At 37.5% G+C, this 25,939-nt stretch overlaps 1 protein-coding gene across 1 annotated transcript in view; it reads right to left on the bottom strand.

The window, feature by feature from the left end:
• The window catches only part of LOC127867734 (uncharacterized), a 67,111-nt gene that overhangs the window by 3,455 nt on the left and 37,717 nt on the right, over window positions 1–25,939 (bottom strand). The window contains 19 exon segments of the mRNA XM_052409088.1: window positions 113–271; window positions 692–743; window positions 1,239–1,296; window positions 5,247–5,339; window positions 6,135–6,208; window positions 8,641–8,737; window positions 9,260–9,375; window positions 9,514–9,554; window positions 9,858–9,983; window positions 10,439–10,526; window positions 11,314–11,511; window positions 12,001–12,106; window positions 12,595–12,710; window positions 12,894–12,998; window positions 15,460–15,610; window positions 20,278–20,445; window positions 20,540–20,628; window positions 20,631–20,738; window positions 21,035–21,110. Coding sequence (XP_052265048.1) covers window positions 268–271; window positions 692–743; window positions 1,239–1,296; window positions 5,247–5,339; window positions 6,135–6,208; window positions 8,641–8,737; window positions 9,260–9,375; window positions 9,514–9,554; window positions 9,858–9,983; window positions 10,439–10,526; window positions 11,314–11,511; window positions 12,001–12,106; window positions 12,595–12,710; window positions 12,894–12,998; window positions 15,460–15,610; window positions 20,278–20,445; window positions 20,540–20,628; window positions 20,631–20,738; window positions 21,035–21,110 — 1,866 coding nt within the window. The 3' untranslated portion in view covers window positions 113–267.

The following is a 25,939-nucleotide window of genomic DNA, read 5'->3' as shown; positions in this document are numbered from 1 at the left end:
GTTAAATTATCAACGTTTTACATATAGTATTAGCATACTTAGAATGTAAAGTGATTTGCATTTATAAGACAGAAAAGTAATGTTTAAGACTGATCCACCCTTTACAACTAACTTTTAAGATCCTCCTCTAGACCATATGCAGTGGACTGAGGCACAAGACGCAAGTTCAGTAATTTGTCCCAAAAATCGTGCTCTTCCTGGTTGCTTTCACGCATTTTTTCCAATTTAGACTTATCCAGCTCCTTTCGTACCTCAAAGATCTTCCGTTCATCTGAAATCGAAGAGGTATACCCCTTTGAGAATGCTTAGAAACATTACATACGGTCTGTTTTATGCTGTTCAACAGTGGGATACACATTGTTACTTTTTCATAGCCCTGAAAGTAAAATTGTAGCATTTTCTCGCACCAAAGAAGAATACATGTAAAAGATGCGTTTTTTACAAGTTACATATTCTTATTAGTATAAAATTCACTCATAGACATCCATCACCTTTTTCAGTTAGTGACCCAATATCAGGCTTACTCGCCTGAGAGCAGTTGCAAGAGACACGGCAATGGCCTCAGGGAAGGTAATACATGCGATGTGATAAGCGTATTATGTTTGTGTTTTATTAGGCAAATAATCCGAAAGTAATATTCATGTGTACACGGTGCCCTTTAACAGTACATCTTGCTAGAAGCTTGTCTTACCGGATTGGGTTCCGCAGTTTTGCAATAGCGTGCATCAACCGTTTGATGTGACCTGGAGGTACATACTATGACGTCATAATGGGGCGCAAATTTAGATGACATTGGACACGCAACAAGAGAATATTGGAATACAGAAACACTGCAAACAATCATCAGAATATGCATTTTTGTAACCATCAGGTAGTTTTTTAATTAAAGCAAGTGTCCAATTTCATATAAAATTCACGTCTATCCATAGAAAGGAACATTAAACAAAAACATCTACATATATCTTAGAATAGAAAATGCAACGATTTGGGATCACAACCGGTTGAAAGACTTGCCGAATGCGTAACCCAGAAATTATCACAATAACACTCGCACGTGTGTGTAAATAAACATATAATTGCTGAATTGTTTACAATTTTTTTAGAGCATTACAAATACGATTTCCTGAGGCGCGATGGATATGAAATAAAAGTATCAGCTAAATAATTGTTTGCTCTCAAAATAAGATACTCGTAGCACAAACTGAGGCAGCCGGAATATGCTATAAAATAGTGCGTACCTATTTTGGTTATTTTCAGCTCTAGTTCAATTTTGGATCGAGTGAAGGTTTTCAATACCTAAAAATAATAAAACGTCAGTGGTATATTACTGTGTTAAATACAAATGTCCGATCATTATGGACGGCATTGATGGAGAATAAAGTTATTTGTATTCCATATTGTTCAAGAGAGCAAACAATAGCTTTCTAACAACGTATTTTTGGTTTTCGTGTTGTCATTCTTTTGTGATATTTTTTTTTTGTTTGAACACATTTATTTCGGAATACATATACACGAATTCCATACACAGTAACATGTGGATTGACCTGAAAGCTAGACTAGGCTTAGTGTAAGTCGTTCCACCAGCATGAATAAATTATGCATTAGGCGAGAAGGACACAATTGTTCTAGATGTTAATGTAGAGTTATTGTGGTGAAAAGTACTTGCAGATTGACAGGGTAGGGAAGAGTTAGAGAAATGGAAGCGGAGATAGAGTGGCAGAACGAGTTGCGAGCAAGAGTTATAAGGAGCTGGGAGTGAGGGTTATGAGGGAATTTGTAACGAAGGGATCTTATCAGAGCGTTTAGATTCATCAATAAAGGTATGCATTCCTGCAAAAATAGTGCAGTTATCTGCCAAAATAAGAAGAGGATTTCCAAATCGCAATACATTGGTTGAGGGAATGCAGAAGTGCGATACAGATTTTAAGAGGCGCACTCGAATGGTTGAGAACAATTGGCAGTGAAAAAAAAGTTGCTAGCTGTTTCCTCTTTGCAACAAGAGTAACGAGGTGATTGTATTGTGTACTAAATAGGTCATGTAAGAGCACACTAAAATATGTTCGCAGTCGCGTATGGTTTATCTAGGATTTACGTTTGACATAATAGGACTATTTTGGAATTTTGACCGCATATGATTGGAGAGCTTCTTAAATGAGAAAATGGATTTTGCGTACGAGATTTCGGTTGGAAGCCTGATATAAGCACGAGTTGTGGATGGGATAAAAGAGTTGTAGTAAAGCGCAGTTCTAGCTCTTGGAATATAAAGTAATTGATTATTCCTTAAATTAAAGCGGTCGTTGGTATTTGTGGATGAACATAGATCAGAATGATCAATTTGTGTTAGGTTGTTAGTGATTTTGTCAAAAAGAGTGAGTTCATGTTTAGCTCTACAATTACTTAGAGGTTCCAATTTGACTTCTTCCAAATGCTTTTGAATAGAGATTTCGTTGCACATGTTACTATTCGTGCAGCCTCATGATAATGTTTTGCTACTTCGCTAATGGCGACGTTGTCCATATATGCAAGGGGATGTTGAGTTGTTTTTGTCTTGCGACTTAAAAGTGTTTAATCCGTTTACTTATGGTACAAGCAGACAAGCCATGTTTTAGCCCATGTGTTGATTCTTTCGAGATCGGAGTTAAGTATAACTGCAGCGTGGACTGGAATGTCAACTACAACAAAAAGGCTAGTGTCGTCAGCAAATAACCTGATGTTTGCTTTAATTTCTTGGACAATATCATTAATGAACAAATGAAGAGGCCCAAAAATTTAGCTCTGGGTTACTCCAGCGTTGATATGAAACCAATTGGATTCTGCGGTTGGAAAAACCACGTTTTGTTTTCTATTTGTAACGTAGAATATGAACCAGGATAAGAGGCTGCATCTTATGCCTATATTAGTAAGTTTACACAACAATACCGTATGCTATGCACGGTCAAATGCATTACTTCTGTCGCAGAATATAGCTCTGATCTCTTTCAAGAGTGATAGTCTTGCTAAAGAAGTTATAAAGTATCGTAAGCTGGTTCATTGTTGAGTCATCAGGGACAAATCCAGATCAGATTGTTAGGTTGTGATGATCTAATGAGTGTGTAGGAAATTAAATTCGATAGTTTGCGGTAAGATGAGTCTTCTGATTTGAGTATTGGGGTGACAAAAGCTTCTTTCTATGGATCTGGGAGTGTTTCGATACCAGCCCTCAAAAGTTGACACTCACGGAAAAAATGTTGGTCGGACACAAGTATGTCCAATAAAGCTACAATTTCCGATCGTTTCAAACATCAGAAACACAAAAATTACATGACTGTTCGTATATAATAATACTATGGTCTTCCCTCCTATGGTATTGAATATATCACTTAAAGGAACACAGAGTTCCGTTGAAAGTTCTCTTATGATGCGGTCATTTACTAAATCTGGACCAGAAGCTTTGTTTAAGCTCCGTAGCAATGTTTCGACCTCGGTTGGAGTAACAACGAGAGAACTCTGTGTTTCGTTTTGTTTATATGTGCACTGACTAAGATAAGGTTCTTCTGATTCGTCAAGGAGCGTTTGTTCTGTGAAGTTATCTGTTATTAAGGACAACAGCCTTTAGTGTATTGTATTCCTTCAACAATTAAACCTTGGCGGATAAGTAAGGGTATAAACGATGTCGCGTTGGGTCGAAAAAAAAAGCTTTTTAAAACATAACCATCATAATCTAGAATTTTGCATTGATTCAAGCTTTTCAACCAACGTGTCTTGGTGATTTAGTTTTTTTTTTGCGTCTGATTATGTCCACAACTTTGTTTCGCATAACTCTGAATTTACAACAGTCGCGTTCAAGGGCTGTGTGTTTGTTTTTACTAAAAATCGTCGACGGCAACATATGAGATTTTGTATGTTATTATCCAGGGTAAATCGAATGGTCCAAACGGTATAAGTCTGTTTTGAATATAGTATTTCGCCGGCTATAACAATTTTAGTGATTCCCGTGTGAACAGCAAAATGTATAGAGTTTTGTAAAGCAGAGTGACTAACGTCAGTCCGATCTTTTCTTTTAGGGGTGAACATTGGTGAAAAACAGATACGAGGGACGTTTCGATAAGCCATGTTTCTGTGAACGATACAATTTTGAAATTCTTAAATTCGGTATATAACATTTAGGCGACAGCACACCCGAATGAAGAAATCGTGCGTTAAAGTAACACGCATGTTAGATCGATATCGGTGAATGATTTTGATCTTTGAAGGGGTATACGTTGTCAATGGTCTGGCGACCGTGATGGTTTGCAGATGATGTAGGATAGAATACATCTCAACAGGAAAGAGGTCCATAATGCATAAGAAAGACTTGCTACTCTTCATGTAATTCCTGGTCTGAAAAAGCATTGGAGCTAGGCACAAGAAACAGTAATTTAACCATAGGCCGTTTTGATAAGAATTCAAATTAATACCAGCCTCCATGAGGTGCTCAAAGAAGTAAAGTGTAGGGGATAGGAACAGAAGACAGGAAAAAAGATGAGAGAATCGATTAAAGTAAGAGTGTTTATATAATACGAATGGGATTGTGTTAAACGTTTGTGGTTAAGTATTAAAATACAAAACAGGTGCCGGAAGACCAAGTCAGTAAATTTTGATTGAGCCACCGGTGAGGCGAATGGAATATAAGGACCAGTTTACAAACGGAAGTACACTTAACCTTGTTTAATATGTTGGTCCTGTTGATATTAAACCCGTACCATGGCAGATTTAGTACGAAAGCGATAAACTAGAACAACCGTCGGGTTTTATTGGTGTGCTAATGTATGAGCGCATGTGTGCGTATGCATGTGCGTGCGTGCGTTGGTGAATGAGTATGGAAGTGTGGGACCGTGTATGTGTGTGGGAGGTGTTAATGTGCGCGTGTAAGAGCGTGAACCAAGGCGACCGTTTGAGACGAGGATATGGTTTGACCTGTCAGATGAGGCTACGTTTTAAATAAAAGATGGGATTTTTTTCTTTTTTGCCCCATTTATTCCCTATATTCAATATGAATGCGGTAGTCTTTATTTGTTGATTCTTTTATCTAGCTAACAGGAGTGTTTCCATTGTAACTTTTGCCTAATTTGGATCCCAAGTCACAAATCACAAGTGATTCTAATGACCTACGTATACATCCCGGGAGGAAATGAGCTATTTTTGACCACCCATGACTTGCATCGCGTGACAAACAATACAAACTTGACTATTTAAATTATTGCTGTAGGGGTAGATAACTAATGTACCTCCATGTCCTTGGAAGAGGTGATCTGCTCTTGTTTGAAGTTATCCTTGTACATTAATAGACCAATTGTATTTAACCAACTGTTAACGTCTTTCTGGAACCAAAAATAAGACAACACGCATACGTGCAGTTTGAAGATGTTTTCATACATTGGTAAAAAAGAAAGTTTAAGAATTCACGGATATCGTATCGACCAACTTATAAAAACGGATTGAAATCGCTCAAATAATATCGATTATAAACCGAACAATTTCTATTCATCCGATAACAAGTGATGCTCCTGAAATAAATCGAAAACACTACAATCGACCCAAGTCAAGTAAGGTAAACATTCCCTTCGAATATAAACATTATGTTATGCATTTCTTAAAACCAAAATAGTTTTCATTGAGATAAGGCTATTTTAGCGCTTAAAAACCATTCACAAACTACCAACCGAATTACATAAACATCGTTTTGATCCAATAGTGCAATAGTTTAATTTAAAAAACTGAATTTTCAAGGCAGGTCGGTGGATATATCAGATACGTTGTCTACAGGATTAAATAACGAAGCGTACTTCAAATATTTCAAAGATGGCAATATTATAGTGGATTTAATTTCCACCTTGCAACCAGCGGTTCCAAATCATGGTGCGATAATCAGACGAAAAGTCCTTAAGATGTTCTCGCCAGAATATTTAATCGTAGGTATTAGTTTCAATACGTACTTGTTGGTTGTAACTAGATAAACTATATTTATTCTTAAGAAGCATGTTTTAAATTGGCCTTTCTACGGCGGTGACCCAATTTTTATTTATTTTGTGTGTGTATATGTTGCATATCTGTGTCTGGAAGTTATGTGATACTTTTGTTATATTTTAAATGTGCCCTTGACCTAATATACCTACCGGAACTGTCACCACCACTTCGAAATCTGGTAGTTTCTTGATCTTCTCCATCAAGAAGTGTTTTTGTCCCGTACCTGTGGATAAGAACTTTGGGAATTCATGTTTACTTAGTTTAAGTATTCAATTTAAGTATTTAATTAACGCTTTAGACACTTTGATTTACGATTCTTTCTTTGCATATGTCCTTTAACTATTCTGCATCATCAACATTACAAGTTTATGGAAAAAATTTATCTAAGTATTATCTAAGTATTTTCAGACATTATTAATACCAAACACTCAATCTTTTCCTCCATTTTGTTCATAACTATATATTGTACCAGTTACTCACTGTTGCTAGTTCCCTCAGAAAAAACAGCTACATAAAAGTACCAATCTTTGGTCATTAGTTATTTTCAGAATGATTTCAACTGCTTAATAAATTTATTTAACTATCAATCAAACACAAATTTATTCGGGCAATTGTACATCGTTGAAAACCTGCATCAACATGAATACTAATAAGACATTTCACACTGTTTTATACTTCACATATTGAGACAAAATATGTAATTGCTTAAATTAATCATTCTAATTTCTTTTATACCTAATGATAAAATATGACATTCCTGCAGTAAAATAACAGAAGTAAAAATAAACAAATTGTTATTTTCACCGGTGAAAATAACAAATTTTCGGAACTTCTTTTTTTATTTTTAGATTTTCATATAAAGATTTGTATGATAACGACATAATTAAAATTGTTATTCCATCAAATCCAACACATTTTCTTTTTATTGTATGCTTTTTTCACTGTTTATTTACATTGAAAATGACGTCATTTTGTGAATTGAAATGTATTGATGCACAGCACGGGAGAAAGGGTAACTTTTCAGCGAAAGTAAAACAGCTGTTAATTATTTTCTTGAAAAAGGGGCATAAAATAAACAGAAAATGTGTTCATGTCAGTGTAAGATCGTTTATTATTTTACTCGTGATCATAAAAAAATAATATTTTTACTCGTGTCTGCACCACTCGTGAAAATATATTTTCTATGATCACTCGTGCAATAACAAACGATGTTACACTGACATGAAAAAATTATCCTCTATATCTCTTCTCAATGAAAATAAATTGTACATTTTTGATAAATTTCATCAATTGATAACTTTAAAAAGATTGTTCCCATTATATTTGATCATTCTAACTTTAGTTTTCCATTTCAAAATGGACAAATGTAAAAACTAATTCGACAACCTGAAAATGGATGTTTGCTTATATATTGTTTCAACCTGGAATTATTTAAACTTGTATTTCTTAAGTAACCTTATGTGAAAAACCACATGTCAATAACTTGGTACATTTTTTTTCAGACTGTTATGGCATGCACTATTACACAATATCTGGGCCTTAAACACGTATATCCTTAGTATGGCACTGACTCGTCCCAAGTCTACAGTCGCTGTGAAAGAATTCTTGACATCCAGAATCTGTCTTCCTGACAGTTTGACGCAGTGTCTTAAAAAAGGGGGACACTTACTAAAGCAATAAATGGACTGATTCAAACGTTTTATGTTTGTTTAAATGTCGTTTAATGAACTTATTTACAACTCTTTACTATTTGGAATGGTATAAAATAAGTATACTAGCAAACAAAAATTGGTTACAGTAGTTTCCCTCCCGCGGGAATCGAAACCGTCAAATTATTGTTCTTCTACGCAACTAGTCGGAAACCTTTCGGGATAACGGCAATTTTCGAAATACGGCAATATTATAAGAAGTTCATTAAAGGTATAAAACCTTAAATTGATTGATTGAATTAAGGAGAAAATTAAAATAGATATCACTTAAATATATGCGTCACTGAGCATGAACATATTCTATGTACCAAAAAATGACATGTTACACAAACTCCAAAGAACACTGAACAATGGAATGTTTTTGCGTGTATGGGTTGTCTTTTCTTAAAGTGATATTATGGGCATCTAACAGTTTGTAGGTGTCTATCGCAACCGTTGTTTATTTTTGGTGTTTTCACTTCATATACACTTATATTTGTTAATGCAGCATCAACATACTAAACCAATATACCGGAAAGAGAAAAATAATGCATTTGATTATCAACCGTACTTTCGTTTGACAACTGATCATGCATGTACGATTTGAACCTAAATTAAGTTTTAGTGCAGATTCGTTCATACGACACAATTTAGTTTTACGGATCACTTCGGCTTACATGACTGGGTGCGTCACGTAAGAATATCGCATATAAAATATATTTTTATAAACAACTGGTAGCAAGATGAGTTGCAGATAATTGATCAAAGACCACATTTTAACTAACTCTTTTGACCTGTTAATTCTGTTCAGCTCAATTCAACAGTGCAAAATGCCCATAATATCACTTTAATACGGAAACACAGTCGTAAATACGGCGACTATATACAAATTTTCATGTCAACTTTTGTGGCACTTTGACGTTCATAACAACATGTATTTGGAGAAAGAAGTAACAGGAATTCGTACTTTTGATACCGATATCTTTTAGTTCTGTCTCTGTCATTTTGCTGATGAAGGTAGTGTTTTCAAATCCGTTGTCTTTGAACTTTTTAACCACGCTGTCCTGCAATTATCATGTAAAAACTTTTTTAAATGCTCTGTATACTCCTTCCCAGAAGCAGCTTAATAGCATTAACCTCATCGTTGGAAGTACCATTCTTAGCAGCAGTAAACGAATTATCGTCAGCGTCATCTTCTCCGTTGACGTAATCACTATTCTTAATGGAAGACTATTCTTTATAACCTTATCAACATATCAATGATCAATTATTATCATCAGCACTACTAGCAGAATAATGACATGCGCATAATCAACAACAACATTATAACATTAAAATTGCAATTCACAAACTTGAACTTGTCAATTTTTATACAAATACTAATAAAACCTACGAATACTCCAAAGCCATTTGCCTGAACTGTAGGCTTAATCTTCTAAATATACAATATCATATATTGGTCATATATTGGTACCGTTATGAGGAAAACATGGAAGAAGAACCAAACAATGCAATCTTTGATATGCGAAACCGAAAGAATATTTTTATTCTGAACATCACGTGTATAATTATGTGAAACAACTTACATATGCTTTAAAATCACGTCCAAGCCATTGTTCAACTGGTACACCTTTCCAATCGAAAAACTGTTCGTCATCCTCTTCCGTATTAGAGAATCCAACATGTTCATCATCGACCGCGTCTTAAAAATGTTTAATTTACAAACTTAGCTATACTTAAGAGTTTTTTCCAGAAGCAATTTACATGGGTCAAATTTATTCAGTTAATTTACTGTTCTGCGAAATATCTTTACAAAATCCCGAAATTTAGTTTAACTTACCGAATGCTTCGTTTACGTACGACATGCGTCGAATTGAACTACTGAAATTGAATGTATTTTAGTTAGTGTACTTAAATAAACGAAAATGCCCTTTATTGTATCAATAAAATGTTTTAAACCATTCTGAACATTTAAATGTAGAATCGTGTGCATATTGTATACTTTTAAGGAATCTTTAACGCCAACGATAAGAAACTTAATACACTTAACCAATTATAACCAAGTGAATTATTTTGTACGACCGTACCATCTTATAAAACTGTTTGTGGATGATATATAAGTTCCAAGCATTTGCTCATAAATGTTTGAAGGAAGGCAATCACGTTAAAGACTACTTCCCGTACCTGGCAGTTTTAGTGTCGGCGGTGGGTACCAGCGACTCGCTCACGGAGTCAAGGCGCATCGACCTACGAGTTCCCGCTTCCGTTTGGCTCTCTATCAATCTCGTCTCCATTTTGGTGAAACAGCAGCTACGAACAAATTTAACTGAACAAGTTTATGCGAGTGGAATGTTTGTAGTTTTATTATAAAAAACATATAACAATAACAGTTAAATTACAACTACAAACGATAACAAATACCTTATTGTAGACAAAGATATACGGTAATGCAAAATGTAAACGCAAACCTTATCCGAATTTAGATCCCATTTACACGCGATAAACTCACCAGAAATAACTTTCCTTCATAAAATGTCTTGTCAAAACTATCATTTCAAAACCAAATTACAGTTTGTGACCACAATAATGCTATCTCTGAGTAAAACATCACAAAACACTTTATTCTGAAAACTGTTGAATTATTCAACAATGGTGCGCGAACTCGCAAGAATAGAAACAGTTCTTCTAAAAACTATCCAACTACCAAACCAGAGCTAGTGAAGTCTCAATAGCTTGACAAACTGCAATCAGCTGAATGCACTCACAAGAACACCTTCTTGAACACTGCAATCAGTCGATCCTGCGAGTTCTTGGGCATAACGCGCACAGAGGAATCTTTCACCTCACGCGTTCCTAGAAAAATGAAAACTTGTCGAATGGTATAATATATAGCACGAATAAAATTCAAACATCTCCAAAACAAATAGCGACAACACGAATAAAAATAGAGACACAACAAATTATAATAGCGAAAACACAAATAAAATAGTAATAATAATCTAACATATACATGTATATCGAACACCTATGGAAGGGAAATATGTTAACATCGGATAAATGTAAACATCTAATTCGAGCATAAATTCACCTCCATTAATTATTATCAAATGGTGTGTATTTGGTACAAGAATAGCTCTTTACTAGTCTAATATTTACCTGGAAGTGGATCTATGGTTCTCACCAAACATTGGTGATGTTACATATGGTATGCAATTAGTAAAAAGATCTGGAAGGATTTTCGTTTTTTATTCTCTATAATTACGAATTCCCACGATAACAATCGTTATTTCATATGGGAGTTCCATATGAACTTGTCAAAGGAGATAACAAACTACGACTTTCAATCATAATATTAGAACAATATTATTTTAATCGACTGTCTTCATAAGTTGTGTAATGGCGGCTAGTATTGTGTACATGCTTAGCCCGGAGCTGTCGAACAACTTCGCGGACGTTAAATCTAGTACTGATTAATTGTCAGTGCTGTTATATAAACTGTTTATCAATAAAAACTGTTTACCATAATGCAAATTCTGCGCAAAGCTTTATGTGTGTGATTCAGAGCTTAGCATACACTTTATCCAAGTGGCAAATTTACCGCAAAGGGTACTTTGGATAAAACAAATGTTTATTACCGTACCCCAAGATTGGTCGGTGATGTTGCAGATGCTGTATATCATGAGAATCAGATAGCCGGCGGGAATGCAGAGAAAGAACCAGAAACCGTGCAGGAGGCAATAGAACTCGCTCGGATGCATCATGCCCGTCAACAAGAATATTCCCACCACGATGGCCAGGTACAGCGTGGTGGTTGAAATAGGGAATGATGGGTCGATAACTGAAATATGTGTGTGTGTTTAGTAAGAGTTAACACTTATATATAAGATGCATACTATTTAGTTTAAGTTTAAACCTATTTATTTTAGCTCGATTGCATCGAAAGCCTAAGGCTTATATAAATGCTCGCGAGTCCGTTTCCTGGGCCTAGAACTAGTATTTGGTGTCTTTCGGGGAGTTCTTAAGAACGCTCCCACGGTGGGGGTCGAACCCGTGACCTCCCGGTCGTTAGGCGGACACCATATCCATTACACCACGGCGACCTTACTATTTGAAGATACATATTATGTCCAAAGCACGATGGAACGATTGTTATTATCCCTGTTTGTGACAATAACTTTCGCTCTCTAGTATTGAAAGCTTACCATACTTGAATTTCAAGATACAGACCTGGCCGTCTGTCCAAAGCACACGTACGTCCTTAAGAGGGCAATATATTTAAATAACCTATCGAGTGAGGTTAACGCTACATTTAATCTACAATTCTCACATGGTGCATCATCTGTCTTTGACATCTCTTTAGCAACCTCTACAGCGGTTCCCACCATGACCGCCGCCATAACGATCGTGTATAGAACCGATAAAAATTTCGCCGCCTACGCAGAAAAAAAGAAGTTTATTAGGAACACTGTATAAGCGCATGCGAATCTGTATACGATATTATCGTAGATAAAATACACACTGTTAAAACGATAATTAAAATATGTAAACTGTTTTCGCAAAAACAAATATTTAACATTACTTATTTATCAATATAAGATAAAACCAAAGCTCATTAGTTACATCACTTCTAAACACGCATTGATTTTGACGTAAACTATCCTGGTTTATGATATTTTGGTTTTTTAACACCGGTGAGGAAATTCATATTTGTCTTTACATGTTCAAGTTAATGCATAGTAATGGATGTAATTCCGACCAGTCTAGCACCATCAAATCAATAAACACAGTATTTGTTAAGATACATGAATGTAAGCACATTACAAAAACTGCGTTTTCGAAATGTCATACGACGTACGAGAATCACTGGCGCTGCAGAATAAATAATAAGATCATTTGATGCATGTTAAATTATGTAATTTACATTGAGCTGAGTTTTCGACGAGCTCGTTAAACACACCAAGGCGAAGAGCACCATCACGACAACCTGTAGTATCACAGAAATCGTCGGGTTGATAGACCATGCATACGTCAGACCACCTGAGAAAAATACATTAGTATTGCACTTTAGGACGTTATGTGTACTAATGATCAAATATATTTTGTATAAGAGGACTATATTTACGCATAGATATTATATTTGAGACGCATTTCAACCACGCAATAGGCAAACAATACAAGAAGTATTCACCGAAAATGCAACTGTTTTTGCTGTATTTGTACCTGTGACCACGAGAATAATTGAGCTGGGACCAATCAGGGTGGCGAACAGATGCACAACTTGGTACAGCAAAAACACGACGGAAACACGGTGATTAAGCCTGGAGACTGAAAATACAGTACATTATTGTTGTTTATTACTTCTTCTCCCCCTCCTCCTTCTTCTTCTTCTTTCCATTAACTGCAAGGCTCATCTTTGACTATTAAATGAGTCTTGGGCCTGGGTAGAACCATTACTTGTTGTCATTTTGTAGATCTAAAGAACGCACCCACAATGGGGAGCACACCCCTGAATTCCCGATCGCTAGGCTGACACCATATCCACAACGCCATGGCGACTTCAACTAAGGGAACATTTAGCTGTTTTACTACATCGCGGCGTTTTACCATCCCTTACCGTTTAAAAAATTACACTTTTGGGCAATTTTTCTTCGCTAGTTAACATAATTCTTGCTCATCGTTGTTCTTGTTAATTTACAAGGATCAAGCTAAGTTGGCACAGCTTCTTCGCTGGCAAGTGTTTGTCAGGGTTAGGGCGACATGCGCAATGAGAAAAACTCTATGAATTATATAATATCTGCATACATATTTTTGTATTTGTTGTTTAGCCCTTTTCTGATTAAGGGGTGTTGCTGCAGTTTTGCTGATTTTTTCCACCAAATAGATTTTGTTCAAAATTTATATTCAAGTACTATATACAAATACTATATGAAAAAAGAAATAAAAATATAGGGTCACCGGCCTTGTTTTGATTTTATTCAACATTTTATAACATGTACTTTTTCATTTAAAATGGAAAATCTCTAATTGCCTCAAACCAATTAATAACCTATTATAAGCTGAGATACATAAAATACCAGTTAATTAAACAATACAATGCCAAAAAAATGGAAAACACAAGTTAAATTAAAAAAAAAAAAATTTATTTTTTTTAATTTTTATGTCACCCCTAAAAAACATCATTTTTTTACTATTTTTAATTAAACACAAATTAAAAAAGGGGGTCACCGCACTTTTAACCGAGATTTTTTGTTTTAACTATCCCTTGCGTCTATGTCAAATTTTATAAAAAATACATCAATTAGGCAAAACCCAAGTACCGGTACATAGCTTGTAAGAAATATGCATAAACATTGGAAATTGTTTACAATCTTAACTGGGATCACAACAGCTTACCAAAAGACATTAATAAAAAAACAATATTTAATCACAAACATAATACCATACAGTATCAAACTCGACCTTAATCATAAATAACTTACATGTACTTGTTCACAGATTTCGGCTTGTTTTGAAGTGTGTGATTAAATGCTTAAATTGATGAATTTAAACGACATGACTAAAAAGCTCCAGTATAAAACAAGAATGAAATTAAAGAAATAAAAACAAGTAAAATAAAAAGTTAACCCCACCTGGGATCGAACCACTGACAATTGAATTATGAACCAACTCGGTCATTTCTGATGATATTGATAACAAAAATATTGAGTTGCGATAATAGCATCATCGGTGTTTCTATAAATATATTCTTGATTAAATAAACTGCCGCAACACCCCTTAAAGTCTCTATAACGCTCAAAATCAACGAAACTTTCGTAAAGTATTTTGTAAAATAAAGTTAACACCTAAACAATCAGTGTTCCTAATAGCAATAGCCACAATTTCAACGCTGGATGCGGTATGATTGCATAGATTTTTGTAGATACAAAATGCTCGTTTTTATTTATTTGTGACCACAATTAATTCCAGTTTAATTTCCCGCGAATATATCTATTCATACGACACACGAGCACCATGTTAGTGTTCATGTGTCGTATGAATAGATATCGTTGCCGGAATTAAAATGGAAAAACAGCGAGCATTTTGTATCTATAAACATCTATTTTACCAGACCACATCTGGCGTTGAAATTTCGGCAATTGCCATAAGGAACACTGATTTTTAATTGGTAAAGTTTATTTTACGAAATATTGTACGACATTTTCGTTGACTTTGAGTAGTAATGATACTTTAAGCAATGTCGTTACTTATCAACTTATTTCATGCGATGACGCGAATGTTGTGTACTATGAACTATTTACTTTTTGCTTAGTCTTCACGGTAATTTACCATTAATTTTAGTTAAACTGATTATAACCTTTTAAATGGAACCATTTACTTTTTGTGTAACTCTTTTTTATTTCATTTATTACTATAAATATGTGTTATTCATTGTTAGCATTTAATAATTTGCAGCTTTTAAGTACATGATTTATTTGGATTTAAACACGGAAGTATTATCATGCACACTTCGTTTTCTTGTTAAACGCTTTGCTGTTATGTAAAAAAAGGTTCAGATATATGATAATTGCCAGCCTTCAGTTGCATGTTGTTTGTTTATTTTCAGACGGACCAAACTTTTGGATCACAATGATTTCTTGTTTTATTAATTATTTTTTTTAATAACCGTCTTCATTTAATGATAAGGGAAACCTTTCATGTGCTTTTTGAGTTTTTGCACATTATTGTTTGTTTTTTGCGCGTTACTCTTCAATAGTATATTTTCAGTATATATCAAAGAACTAATTACTTGTGCTCCACTCTTTCACCAACAGAGCTAGGTTGGCCAATGTAGATACAACCCAACGGCGACGCTGTTTAAAGAACTCGTCAAAGTCTTCTGGGCAGTAGGTACTATTTTCGGCGGCTGCGCAGTACTCGATTCGCCATCCGCTCTGTACCTGCGTCCCAAAGTTATCATTCAGACAAAACAAGTTTATTTTACAATTTATTGAAGTCAGTGTCAAAGCAATTACTTCTAACGAAAATCAAACATATCAACGTGAACAAATCTATAAATTATATGTTTGAATTAACAAAAGACTGAATAGTAAATTAAACAAGACTTTTATTATTTTCTTCTAGCTGTATGTGTTAATTCTTTGTACGAGCTCCAATTTCGAAGTAGCTTTCACACATGCACAGTAATTCAAGAATACACAAATCTCATTAACAACAGTCTGTGTTTTAAGAAATCATATCATATTTTCATATGACTGGCACAAATTCCAAAGCATTATTCTTAGATTTGATTGATACATTTTTGCGCTTATACAATTTAGATTTTACAAGGAATATGACAGATTCTTATAAAGGAAGGAAAAAACGCATGTGTCAAAAAAGGTTGACGAAAACATTAACAAATGGTCTGATTACATGCATACCATTTGTATGATAATGGAAGCAAATCACTGCCTACTGGGCATAAGGCGGAGAACTTTTTAACATTATCTAGTTTGATTTGTTATTTATATGTCGTATACCAACTCTCAAATTCAAAATAAATATCGATTCTTTAAAGATCCTGAATCCTTCATAAGCATTCTCGGAACCGATTGGATGGCGAAAGAGTTCTGAGACTAGACAGTCACTAGGAATTTCTCGTTACGCATCTTTGTCGGCACACATGACTCAGTAATTGACAAGTTCGTCATTCTATCTCTTATCAGTGGATTACCCACTGTGGCATTTATGGCGATAACTCATTAAAACAGGTACATGTTGCTCCTTTAAAGTGGGTGTGTTTGTGTAATTCAGAAATTCATGTACAGGTCATCGCCGAGTCTTTGCAATTACATTTTGTGCAGACTTGACACTCTGGCCTTTCAAGGAAAAATATTTAATTTTGAGCAAATGAATGTCAAATTTACGTCGGCTGCCCGGGTAATCGCCAACGAAATAATTGTTATCCAAATAGACCAGTGCAAAATGGCAAACGAGACCTTGATGTTCACTGGAAGACAATTTAAAGACAATTCATATCTGCTTGCCATTTAAAGGACAATGTTACTCCGCCAAGGGAGTGCTTACAATTTAAAAAGACCTTCTTTCCGCTCATCGCGCGCTACGCTGCTTTTATGGCCCATCTAAAAGCCGTCGACACGAATCCAAGAACGGTTTGCTCAGCACGTTGACCGTACTGAGTACCGCCGTCGTGAGACACTACCATTATCTTCACAGCGCCATCTCTCAAAATCCTCGCCTGCATATCTGCCCACGGTCCGCCCCGTCCGTCCTCTACACTGCCAGTCTCCGCTGCTCATGTCCCTCTTCCGGCTATGTAGTGAAACCACTATAAACCTACGGACAATTACCGTTCCGATTGGCGATCTTCCAAAGTTCTGAAAGTCAGCAGAAGAGGACGTCCAGGTCGAGGGATGACGGTACTTGCTTGATTAACAGAGCTGCCCGCAGAAGTTCCCATATCCGACACTCCTCAGACGATGTAGTGAAACGATTCTCCACCTATGAACAATTATCATTCCGCTTGGCGATTCTTCGGAGTCTTCAAGGAAATCTGCTGCGGCAGACTCTCGCCCCGGTCGCGACGTGCTCACTCCAGCTGCTCCAACTCCATCATTCATCCCTTGACCGGTTTCGCCGTTAGGGAGAATTGAGGGATGACGATACAGAAATCCTGCTTCAGTAAGGTATGTTGTGTGCTGCTGATATTAATTCAAGCATGGGAATTGATGCCCATTCTTTTATTTTCCATCCAGCTTTTCTCCTGACGGCCTCGACGTGCCCTGGAGAACAGTCTTGCACAGAGAGTAATGCCTGGTGACGTGTCCAAACCAAGCCGACTTTCGTCGTTTGACGGTCGCCAGTATGGAGTCTTGTGGACCTACAAGTGTTGCAGTTATGTTTTATGTTCTTGACGTTTTCGTTAGTCTTGTGCTCTGTATAGAAGTTGCGGAGCGGTCTTCGGAGATAATTATGTTCAAATGTCTGTATGCTGCGTTATGCGTCCGCCTGAAGCGGCCAGGTCTCACAGCCCTAGAGTAGAATGCAGACGACAAAGGACTTGAAGAGACTTATTTGGTAGGGAAGATGATGGAACTGCCTGTCAAAGATCTGCTCAGTCTGGCCATCGCTGCCATCGCCATGGCATTTCTTATTCGGACCTCAACGGTACTGGTACCATCCTTGGACACAGTTGCGCCCAAGAACTTTAAGCTGGTCACTTCTTCTAGCTCCTCGCCGTTCATGGTGATGTCTGTGCTGGTGTTGGTCGTGCTTTTAACTATGATCTTCGCCTTCTCCGTGCTGACCTTCATCAAGTATGCCCTTGCTTTTTCTTAGAGTATGTCAGTGAGATATTGAAGTTCACTGCTGGTGCAACCCATTAGGTAAATATCATCAGCGAATCTCAAATTGGAGATGGATTTTCCACCGATGGAGATGGAAATATGGTGGTCATGGAGAGTCCCCTGCATTTTCTTTTGTAGGAAAACGTTGAACAGGACGGGAGAAAGCAGACATCCCTGACGGATGCCCACTGATATCCTGAAAAATACCCCTGCTGTCCGTTGAGAAGTACTGCACTTGTGGCGTTTGCGTACAGTTCTTGAATGACTTGCATCAGCCCTTCGTCAAGGTTAAATCTTCTCAGAACATGTCATAGACCATCATAATACACGCGGTCGAAAGCTCTCTTAAAGTCCATGAAGTTGTGGAAGAAGTCACGTTGGTGTTGCAGTTGTTTTGCAATGATGATTATGCAGCTGAAGATCTGATCGCCCAGCTCTAAATCTAGCTTTTTCTCGGCCAGCAGTTCATCGGCCTTACTTTTCAATCGATTAAGGATGATGCGTAGCATGACTTTGCTGGGATGACTGGTTAGTATTATGGTGCAGTTTTCTCGCAAAAGAATTATGAGGTTTCTCTTTTTCTTCTCCTCCAAGATCTGTTGGCATAGTGCCGTCAATGCTACAGTCGTTGCCTCTCCTCATCACTTAATCTTTTAAACTAGGGAATACTAATACATTTATAGAGTAACCTTGATTTTTTTTGACAATTTCCCATTTCTTTTGCATTTTAACTTAAATCGCCAGCTGACAGATTCAACCGCCATTTGCGATTTTGTCGATCGGAGAAGCTAAAATATAATATCATGACTTTGAAATAAAGTTTGAAAAAATACGTTTAAATAATTTAATTCAACAAAAAGGTTTAAAAAATAATTTGGCACTTGTTAGTCGCATATTCACCGCATGAAATGTGGGTTATTAATTGTACGTGTATTCAACCCACAAGTAAATGTTTGAAAAAATCATAAATATACTACGGGCGTGATAACATCATTTGTGTCCCCACATTGCTTATTATGCCTTTTTTTACCATAAAAATATTTGATATTATATTTGTTTAACACACCGTTTACTTTTGACACATTCAAATAATATTTTTAAAGCCGCCTCATGCGAAAATGGGTCGTATGGTGCGTTGACTAGCGTAGCTAAAGCCCTATCTGCGCAGTTGCACTTCTTGTCAGGAGTTTCGCCGCCCGTTATAAATCACGCAAGGTTTCGCGGTCTCATTATGTATCTCCTGACCTTCTGGGAGATGCGCTGGCTGGACCATAGCTACGCTAGCCGCATATGACATAAGACCCATTTTTGCATGACGCGGGGGTCTGCTTAATCATCTGCGTGTCCTATAAATGGAATAGCACAATACTTTTTGATTGAAAATTGAAGTAAAACTGTGCTAGTTTTAGTTAACTGGCAAATTTAGGTAGCTTATTTAGTCTTTCAAGAACGATTTCTATACGACTGAACGAGTACGGCAAACATTTGTGATGTTTCGCGTTCCGTCTTATCATGACTCTATATTATGTCGGTAGTTTTTATGTCTTCATCTTTAAAGCAATACTGTGTTATCAACGTTTATCGACAGTCCATTATGTCTACCCCGGACGATTCTGTGACCGAGTACCGAGTCAAAATGCTAAGTTATGTTTAGACATATATCACACACAATATTATCGAAACTGATCAAAACAAAAAATGTTGTTGTTTTCTGTTGAGTTTTAGCTAATATGGATCAATTATTTCCGACTGTCACAAATTTAACCAATGAACTGCGTTGTATTTATGATTATGACAATAATGAAATGGAATGTATATGCATATTAAAATAAAACATGTTTCTGTTATTTTTTTATAGCTTTACACATGAGAATAATTGTTATATTGATCACTTAAAAATGTAGTATTGGATGTTTCCGTTTTTCGCACGTTGATCTGATAAAGAATCGGCTGTTATTAAGTTTGGTAACGAATAGTCTCGTTTGCGCACGTGTATGTGTGTATTCCAGAGCTCATTTGAGTTCAATTCCTGCTGCGTCTTCGCGAATGTGAAAGGTAGTGATAGGCGTACCGATTTTCGAAACACAACCAGTAACCTTAGCCGTTCTAGCAAACACCTAAAAAGACAGAACATACTGGCAGTTTGTCCATGCGAATAGATTATTCGTTGTGTTTTTGTTTCTAAGCAGAAAGGAGAGTTATCATTACATTTCTGAAAAGATATAGATTCCGAATCTTTACAGATATGTCTAGTTTACCATGAGTGTGCATAGCCAGCGATCCTCCCCCATGTCCTTGGTAAGGAAGTCAAACGCGTGTTCCACGTTCGTGGCGTACTCGGGTAGAATGTCACGGATAGCGCTGCAGCGGTACACGCTGAAACATCCGGGGGAACAAAGGACCGAACCAACCACGTGCTCAGCTGCCTGGAAGGTCATGTTTCATAAATCACATCGAGGTTTTCTGTACTTGCAAAATTCAGATAGGATAATCCGTCATTATAGGTACATTATGTATTACCTTTTGAAACCAGTGACCAATTGCGTACTCGAACAACTGGTACCAGACGATGGGGCCACTCCCTAAGGGATGAGTGCGCGCGCATACCGCCCAACACTGGGGTCACGTGTCATCAGGTCTAAAAGCGCCTCCACAGAGTCAACATTAAAGCAAACGTCGGCGTCAGTGGTGAGAATGAAACACTCGTCATGTCGGCAATCTGTCGACAATTGAATTATTATATTTAAGGCGATAAGTTATGAAATATCTTGCTAATTTTTTGTCTTCAGACTCGTGTAGTCGTCACTTTGTGAGTGAAAACCATTATTTAATCTTATATCTCCATATATAGTTCATCAATTGTAAGTGCCTTTTTTTCGGTTATCTTTGTATACAGTCTTGAGCTTCATAGTAAATAGATCCAATCTCATTCCCCGATTTCCTACATTAAACCCCAAAACCATATAGTGTTTCCTTATCCGGTTGGGAGCATAAAGGATTGTATTTGTCACTTACTGTTCTCCTGTTTCAGGAAGAAATCCAGAACGTATGACATGTACATCACCTGGCTCCATCGCTTCTTGTTCTTTACCTGGGATGGAACGGTTTATACCATAATTAAGAACGTTGCCGTAATAACTTCTATTTGTCAGTGTCAAGGCTTTGTGTTATTTATGTAATACTTTTGCTATTATATCGCAGAGTTTTTTTTCTTTCGCGCTTTTCAATTTTTATTATATAATTTTAATAACTGTATTGTTTCAGCTGTTGTGTTTCCTTATGTTGTTTTTTCTTTCAGATCAGTTCAGACTGGAGTGGTTTGTGTCCGGTTAACAAAACTTTCTTCGAACTTGTTTTTTTTCTGTATTGAATAAAAACTGTTATAATACCATTTTCCGAGAATGTATTTGTTTAGCGGTGTTAATTGTTATTGATTTTATAATTATTTGAGAGTTGTCTATATATTGTTGAATACATTATTACACTTTTTGATATATCATAGCGACAATGGTCATGCTTTAATTAAAATACCTTCACACCTGATGCATGCCTATTAAATTCTTTCTCAGATATTCCAAAACAAAAATACAATGGCAATGACAATATGTTAATTTGTACTAAACGGCCTCCGGACCACAATACAAACATACATCTCATCTTCATCTCATCATCTCTCTTCGCCTGTGGTCCCATCTGGGACATAGGTTGCCAACCAGCTTCCTCCAGGCGTTTCGGTCCTGGTCCAGCTGCCCCTATGTTTGGCCGATCTACTTAGCATCTGCATCAAGGTCACGGCGCAAGTTGTTTCTATGCCGCCCTCTCGTCCTTTTCCCTTAGGGGTTCCATGTGATAGATGCTTGTCGTATTAGATGCAGGCTTGCGGAGTGTGTGGCCTATCCACCGCCAACGTCTCTGAAGGATGTCTTCTTCAACTGACTTCTGCTTTGTTCTTCTCCATAATTCTTCGTCGGAGATCTTGTCTGGTCAGCGGATCTTAAGGATCTTCCTGAGGCAGATGTTAATGAAGACCTTTTTTCTTTATGTTGGTGACATTGATTATACAGGTCCGTGCTTCATAGAGGAATAGTTGCTTGACCAAGGTATTGACAAGCCTAATCTTGGTGGTGATGCCACTTTCGCGGGATCCCCAGATGTTCTTCAGCTGAAAGAATGCTGCTCGAGCTTTACCGATGCGGGTTCTGACATCTGCATCCGTTCCTCCATGGTTGTCCAGAATGCTTACGAGGAAGGTGACGCTTTCAACCTCCTCCAGCGCCCCGCCTTGGTGGATGCGTTGGTCCTGAACACCTTGCTCTTCCCTAGGTTGATGGTGAGACCTGGTCTTGGTGAGTTGTCTGCTACCATGTTTGTCTTTTCCTGCATATTTTGTTTAGTGTGGGAGAGAAGAGCCAAATAATCGGCACAGTTGAGGTCTTCAAACTGTTTCCAGAGTGTCCACTGAATTCCATTCCGCTTCTGCTCCGTCGATGTCCTCATTATCCAGTCTATGGTCAGCAGGAACAAAAAAGGTGAGAGTACACAGCCTTGCCTCACACCGGTTCTCACTTAAAGTAACATTACTACTAAAAAATCAACGAAAATTTCGTACAATATTTCGTAAAATAAAGCTTAATAATGGAAAATCATTGTTCCTTATGGCAATTGCAGAAATTTCAACGCCAGATGTGATCTGGTAAAATAGATGTTTTTATTTTATTTTGTATCTACAAAAATCTATGTAATCATACCACATCTAGCGTTAAAATTATGGCTATTGCTATGAGGAACACTGATTGTTAAGTTTAATTTTATTTTATGAAATACTTGACGAAATTTTCGTTGATTTTGAGCGTTATATAGACGTTAAAAGGCATCCGTGAGCTGTCTGCAATGAACGATTCTGTAGGTCATTCTTTCATAAGACCTCCTTATGATGTAAGTGATCCTTCCTGGCACTCCGTTCTATCTCAGAGGTCTCCAGAAGGACTGCCGGTCAACGTTATCGAATACCTTTTGATAGTCAATGAAGTTGACATAGCAGCATGAAGCTCAGGGATTGCGATCTGATCGGTGCACGATCTCTCCTTTCGAAAGTCTTCTTTTTGGTCACGGATAAGCGGGTCTACTGCGTCTTCCATTCGGTTTAGCAGGATGCGATTAAACACCTGTCCTGGGATGGACAACAGTGTGATTCCTCGGTAGCAAGACCTGAGGTCGCCTTTCTTGGGAAGCTTGTTGAGGTGAAGACACATATGTTGCTGAAGAATGGGTGTAGTAGCTTGAAACTGGTCTCCAAGTAAGCCTAGCGCGCTTCCGCTGGTCTGCTGCCATGTCCTGCAGATTTGCCGTTCTTCAATTGCTTGATGGCGCTGCTGATCTCTTCCTTCGTGGGAGTGCAGCACTTGAATGGCAGATCTCTTGTAGCTGACAGAATCTCAAATGGGTTCGCAGGAGCTGACCTGTTGAGTAACTCCTGGAAGTGCTCAATCCACCTCTTCTTCTGCACTTTGTCATCTGTTATTACTCCTTTATGTTTGTCCCTTACTGGCCTCTCTTGCTTGGCAAACTTTCCTGCTAATCTCTTGGTGATGGAGTACAGATCTTTTGTTCTGTTCAGATAGGCTGCCCCTTCCGCATATATTGCCAGAGTCTCTAGGTAGTTCCGCGTGTCTGCCCTCCTATTGGCTTCGGTGTACTCTTCTTGTGCTTTCACTTTTGCGGCTCGTGTTCTGCTGTTGTTTACACTTGTCTTCTTTGCTTTTCTCGTCTTTCCGCAACTTTCTGAAGTGTCTCTGCTGATATCCACTCCTTATGGGTGTAAGGCTTGTCGCTCAGCACTTCTTGCATGTTTAAGTCACTGCTTCTGTCGCGTTCTGCCACTTCTGCTCTTCTTCAAGCAGCTACTGTAGGACCTGGAACTTGTTGGGGAGAGTGACCTAAACATTTTCTTGCTTACAGGTGTCTTTCAGTGTTGAAGTGTTTCATCGTTGACGTTGGCTAGGCCCCTCTGTCCAACTATTCTTCAGCTTTAGTTTCAATCGGGCAACAAGGATATGATGGTCCAAAGCCACGTATGCTCCTCGCTTGACACGTACATCCTGAAGAGAGCGACGAAACTTCCATGCGATGCACAAGTGGTCAATCTGGTTCTCCGTTGAAAGGTCTGGTGACACCAAAGGTACCTTGTGTATCCTTCTGTGAAGGAAAACACTTCCTCCGATGACCAGGTAATTTGTGGCACACAAGTCGTCGAATCTCTCCCCGTTGTTGTTCATCGCGACAAAGCCCTTGCTTCTCCATAATCTCCTCATATCCTCGGTTGTAACTGCCAATCTTGGCGTTGAAGGCACCCATTGAAATATGATGTTTATCTTTGGTCTGTATTGCGTGATGGTTGAGAGTCTATTGTGAAAGTTGTCCTCATCCTCATAACTGTCGTTCGTCGGGGCGTAGATCTGAGTTATGTCCACGTTGATCCTCTTCTTCTTTGTATGGAAAGAGGCCGTCATGATCCGTGGTCCGTGTGCCTCCCATCCGATGAGCGCTCTCTACGTCGACTTGGAAAGCATGGGGGCTACTTCCTGGGTTTCTGCTGCATCCTCCTGCTCATGCCCCGAGAACAACAGTAGCTCACCGGAAGTGAGTCGCTTCCAACAAGAGTTAGTCGATCTTGATTGACTGATCTCAAGGATGGTGTGGTTCAACTTCCTCATCTCTGCGGCCACTATAAATGTCTTTCCGGTTTCGTACATGTTTCGGACATTCAATGTACCGATGAAGGTTGTGGTCCTGGTTGAATTGATGGTCTTCGGCCTGATGGCTTCAATTTGACACTGGCTTTCACCGTCCGGCGTCATATGTCGCCCAGCAGAAGGTCCACCTTCTTCAAGGTCTGTGCTGCTGTCTGTTGGTATTCTGATTGGGATAAGGTTTCAACATTGTAGGGTAGCTAGCCCTACGTCCCAACCCAGCTCCTTTTTCAGCGCGGGCTTGGGACCGTCCTTGCGGAGTTACAAACATATACACGTATGCATTAATCATCAAGTAGTGACATTGTATACAATATTAACAACAGTAATAGTGACACGTGTTAAGTTAAATAAAACAAAAATGTGTATTTATATAGTCAAACATTTAGGCGTTAGGTAAATGTATTTGAACAAATATCGCAGGCGGATGTTAACAAATGATTTAGTTTGCGAGTTTGACTTCAGTTACAGTAAACTCGCCCGTAACTTATAAGCAAAGTCAAGATACCTTCCCAATGCAAAAATATATTGTTGCCTAGTGTCAGATATAATGAGCACAAATAAATGTTGTGATACAGTGCATTCCAACCAGTTATCCATAAATTTATTGTTATCCTATATGATCGTAAATAGAGCAGACTCATAAAAGGTGATATTTATTTTCAATACTACACACATTCCTATGTAGACACAATGGACAGAATCTATATGCTTTGTCTATACCGATATGACGACCTTTTTTTGTCATCGTTTGGTGACCATAACAACGAAATTTCGATAAACAGTGTTAAAAACGATATGACAATGGTGTAGATAAGTAGCGTTCAGTTTCTATTAAGCTTTTAAACAATTTATAGTGTGAGCCTTTTGGACGAGAATTGATATCCCCTAAAAGGTTTTGCTTCGCACAGTCGACTAGTCTGGCATGAAGTATTTTTAAGAAGTCTTAAAAACCTGACTGGCTATTAATAGCATCAAATAGTTTCGCTTCGGTTAAAGTCTGGTTTTCGTTTCCGTAGTCTTCAGGATTTAATACTTTCATGTTTTGCTTCTCGACGTATCGCTTAAGATTCTCATGCCTTTTTGATGATATTGTAAGATTGCCTTTATGATGTTTAGCTTTTCTGTTAGGCTGCTTACTTGTTCACTTAAGTTTTAATTCTGCTGTTAT

Source organism: Dreissena polymorpha, chromosome 2 (genome assembly GCF_020536995.1).
Source record: "Dreissena polymorpha isolate Duluth1 chromosome 2, UMN_Dpol_1.0, whole genome shotgun sequence".
Taxonomy (NCBI): domain Eukaryota; kingdom Metazoa; phylum Mollusca; class Bivalvia; order Myida; family Dreissenidae; genus Dreissena; species Dreissena polymorpha.
This window is presented reverse-complemented; position numbering and strand designations above follow the sequence as displayed.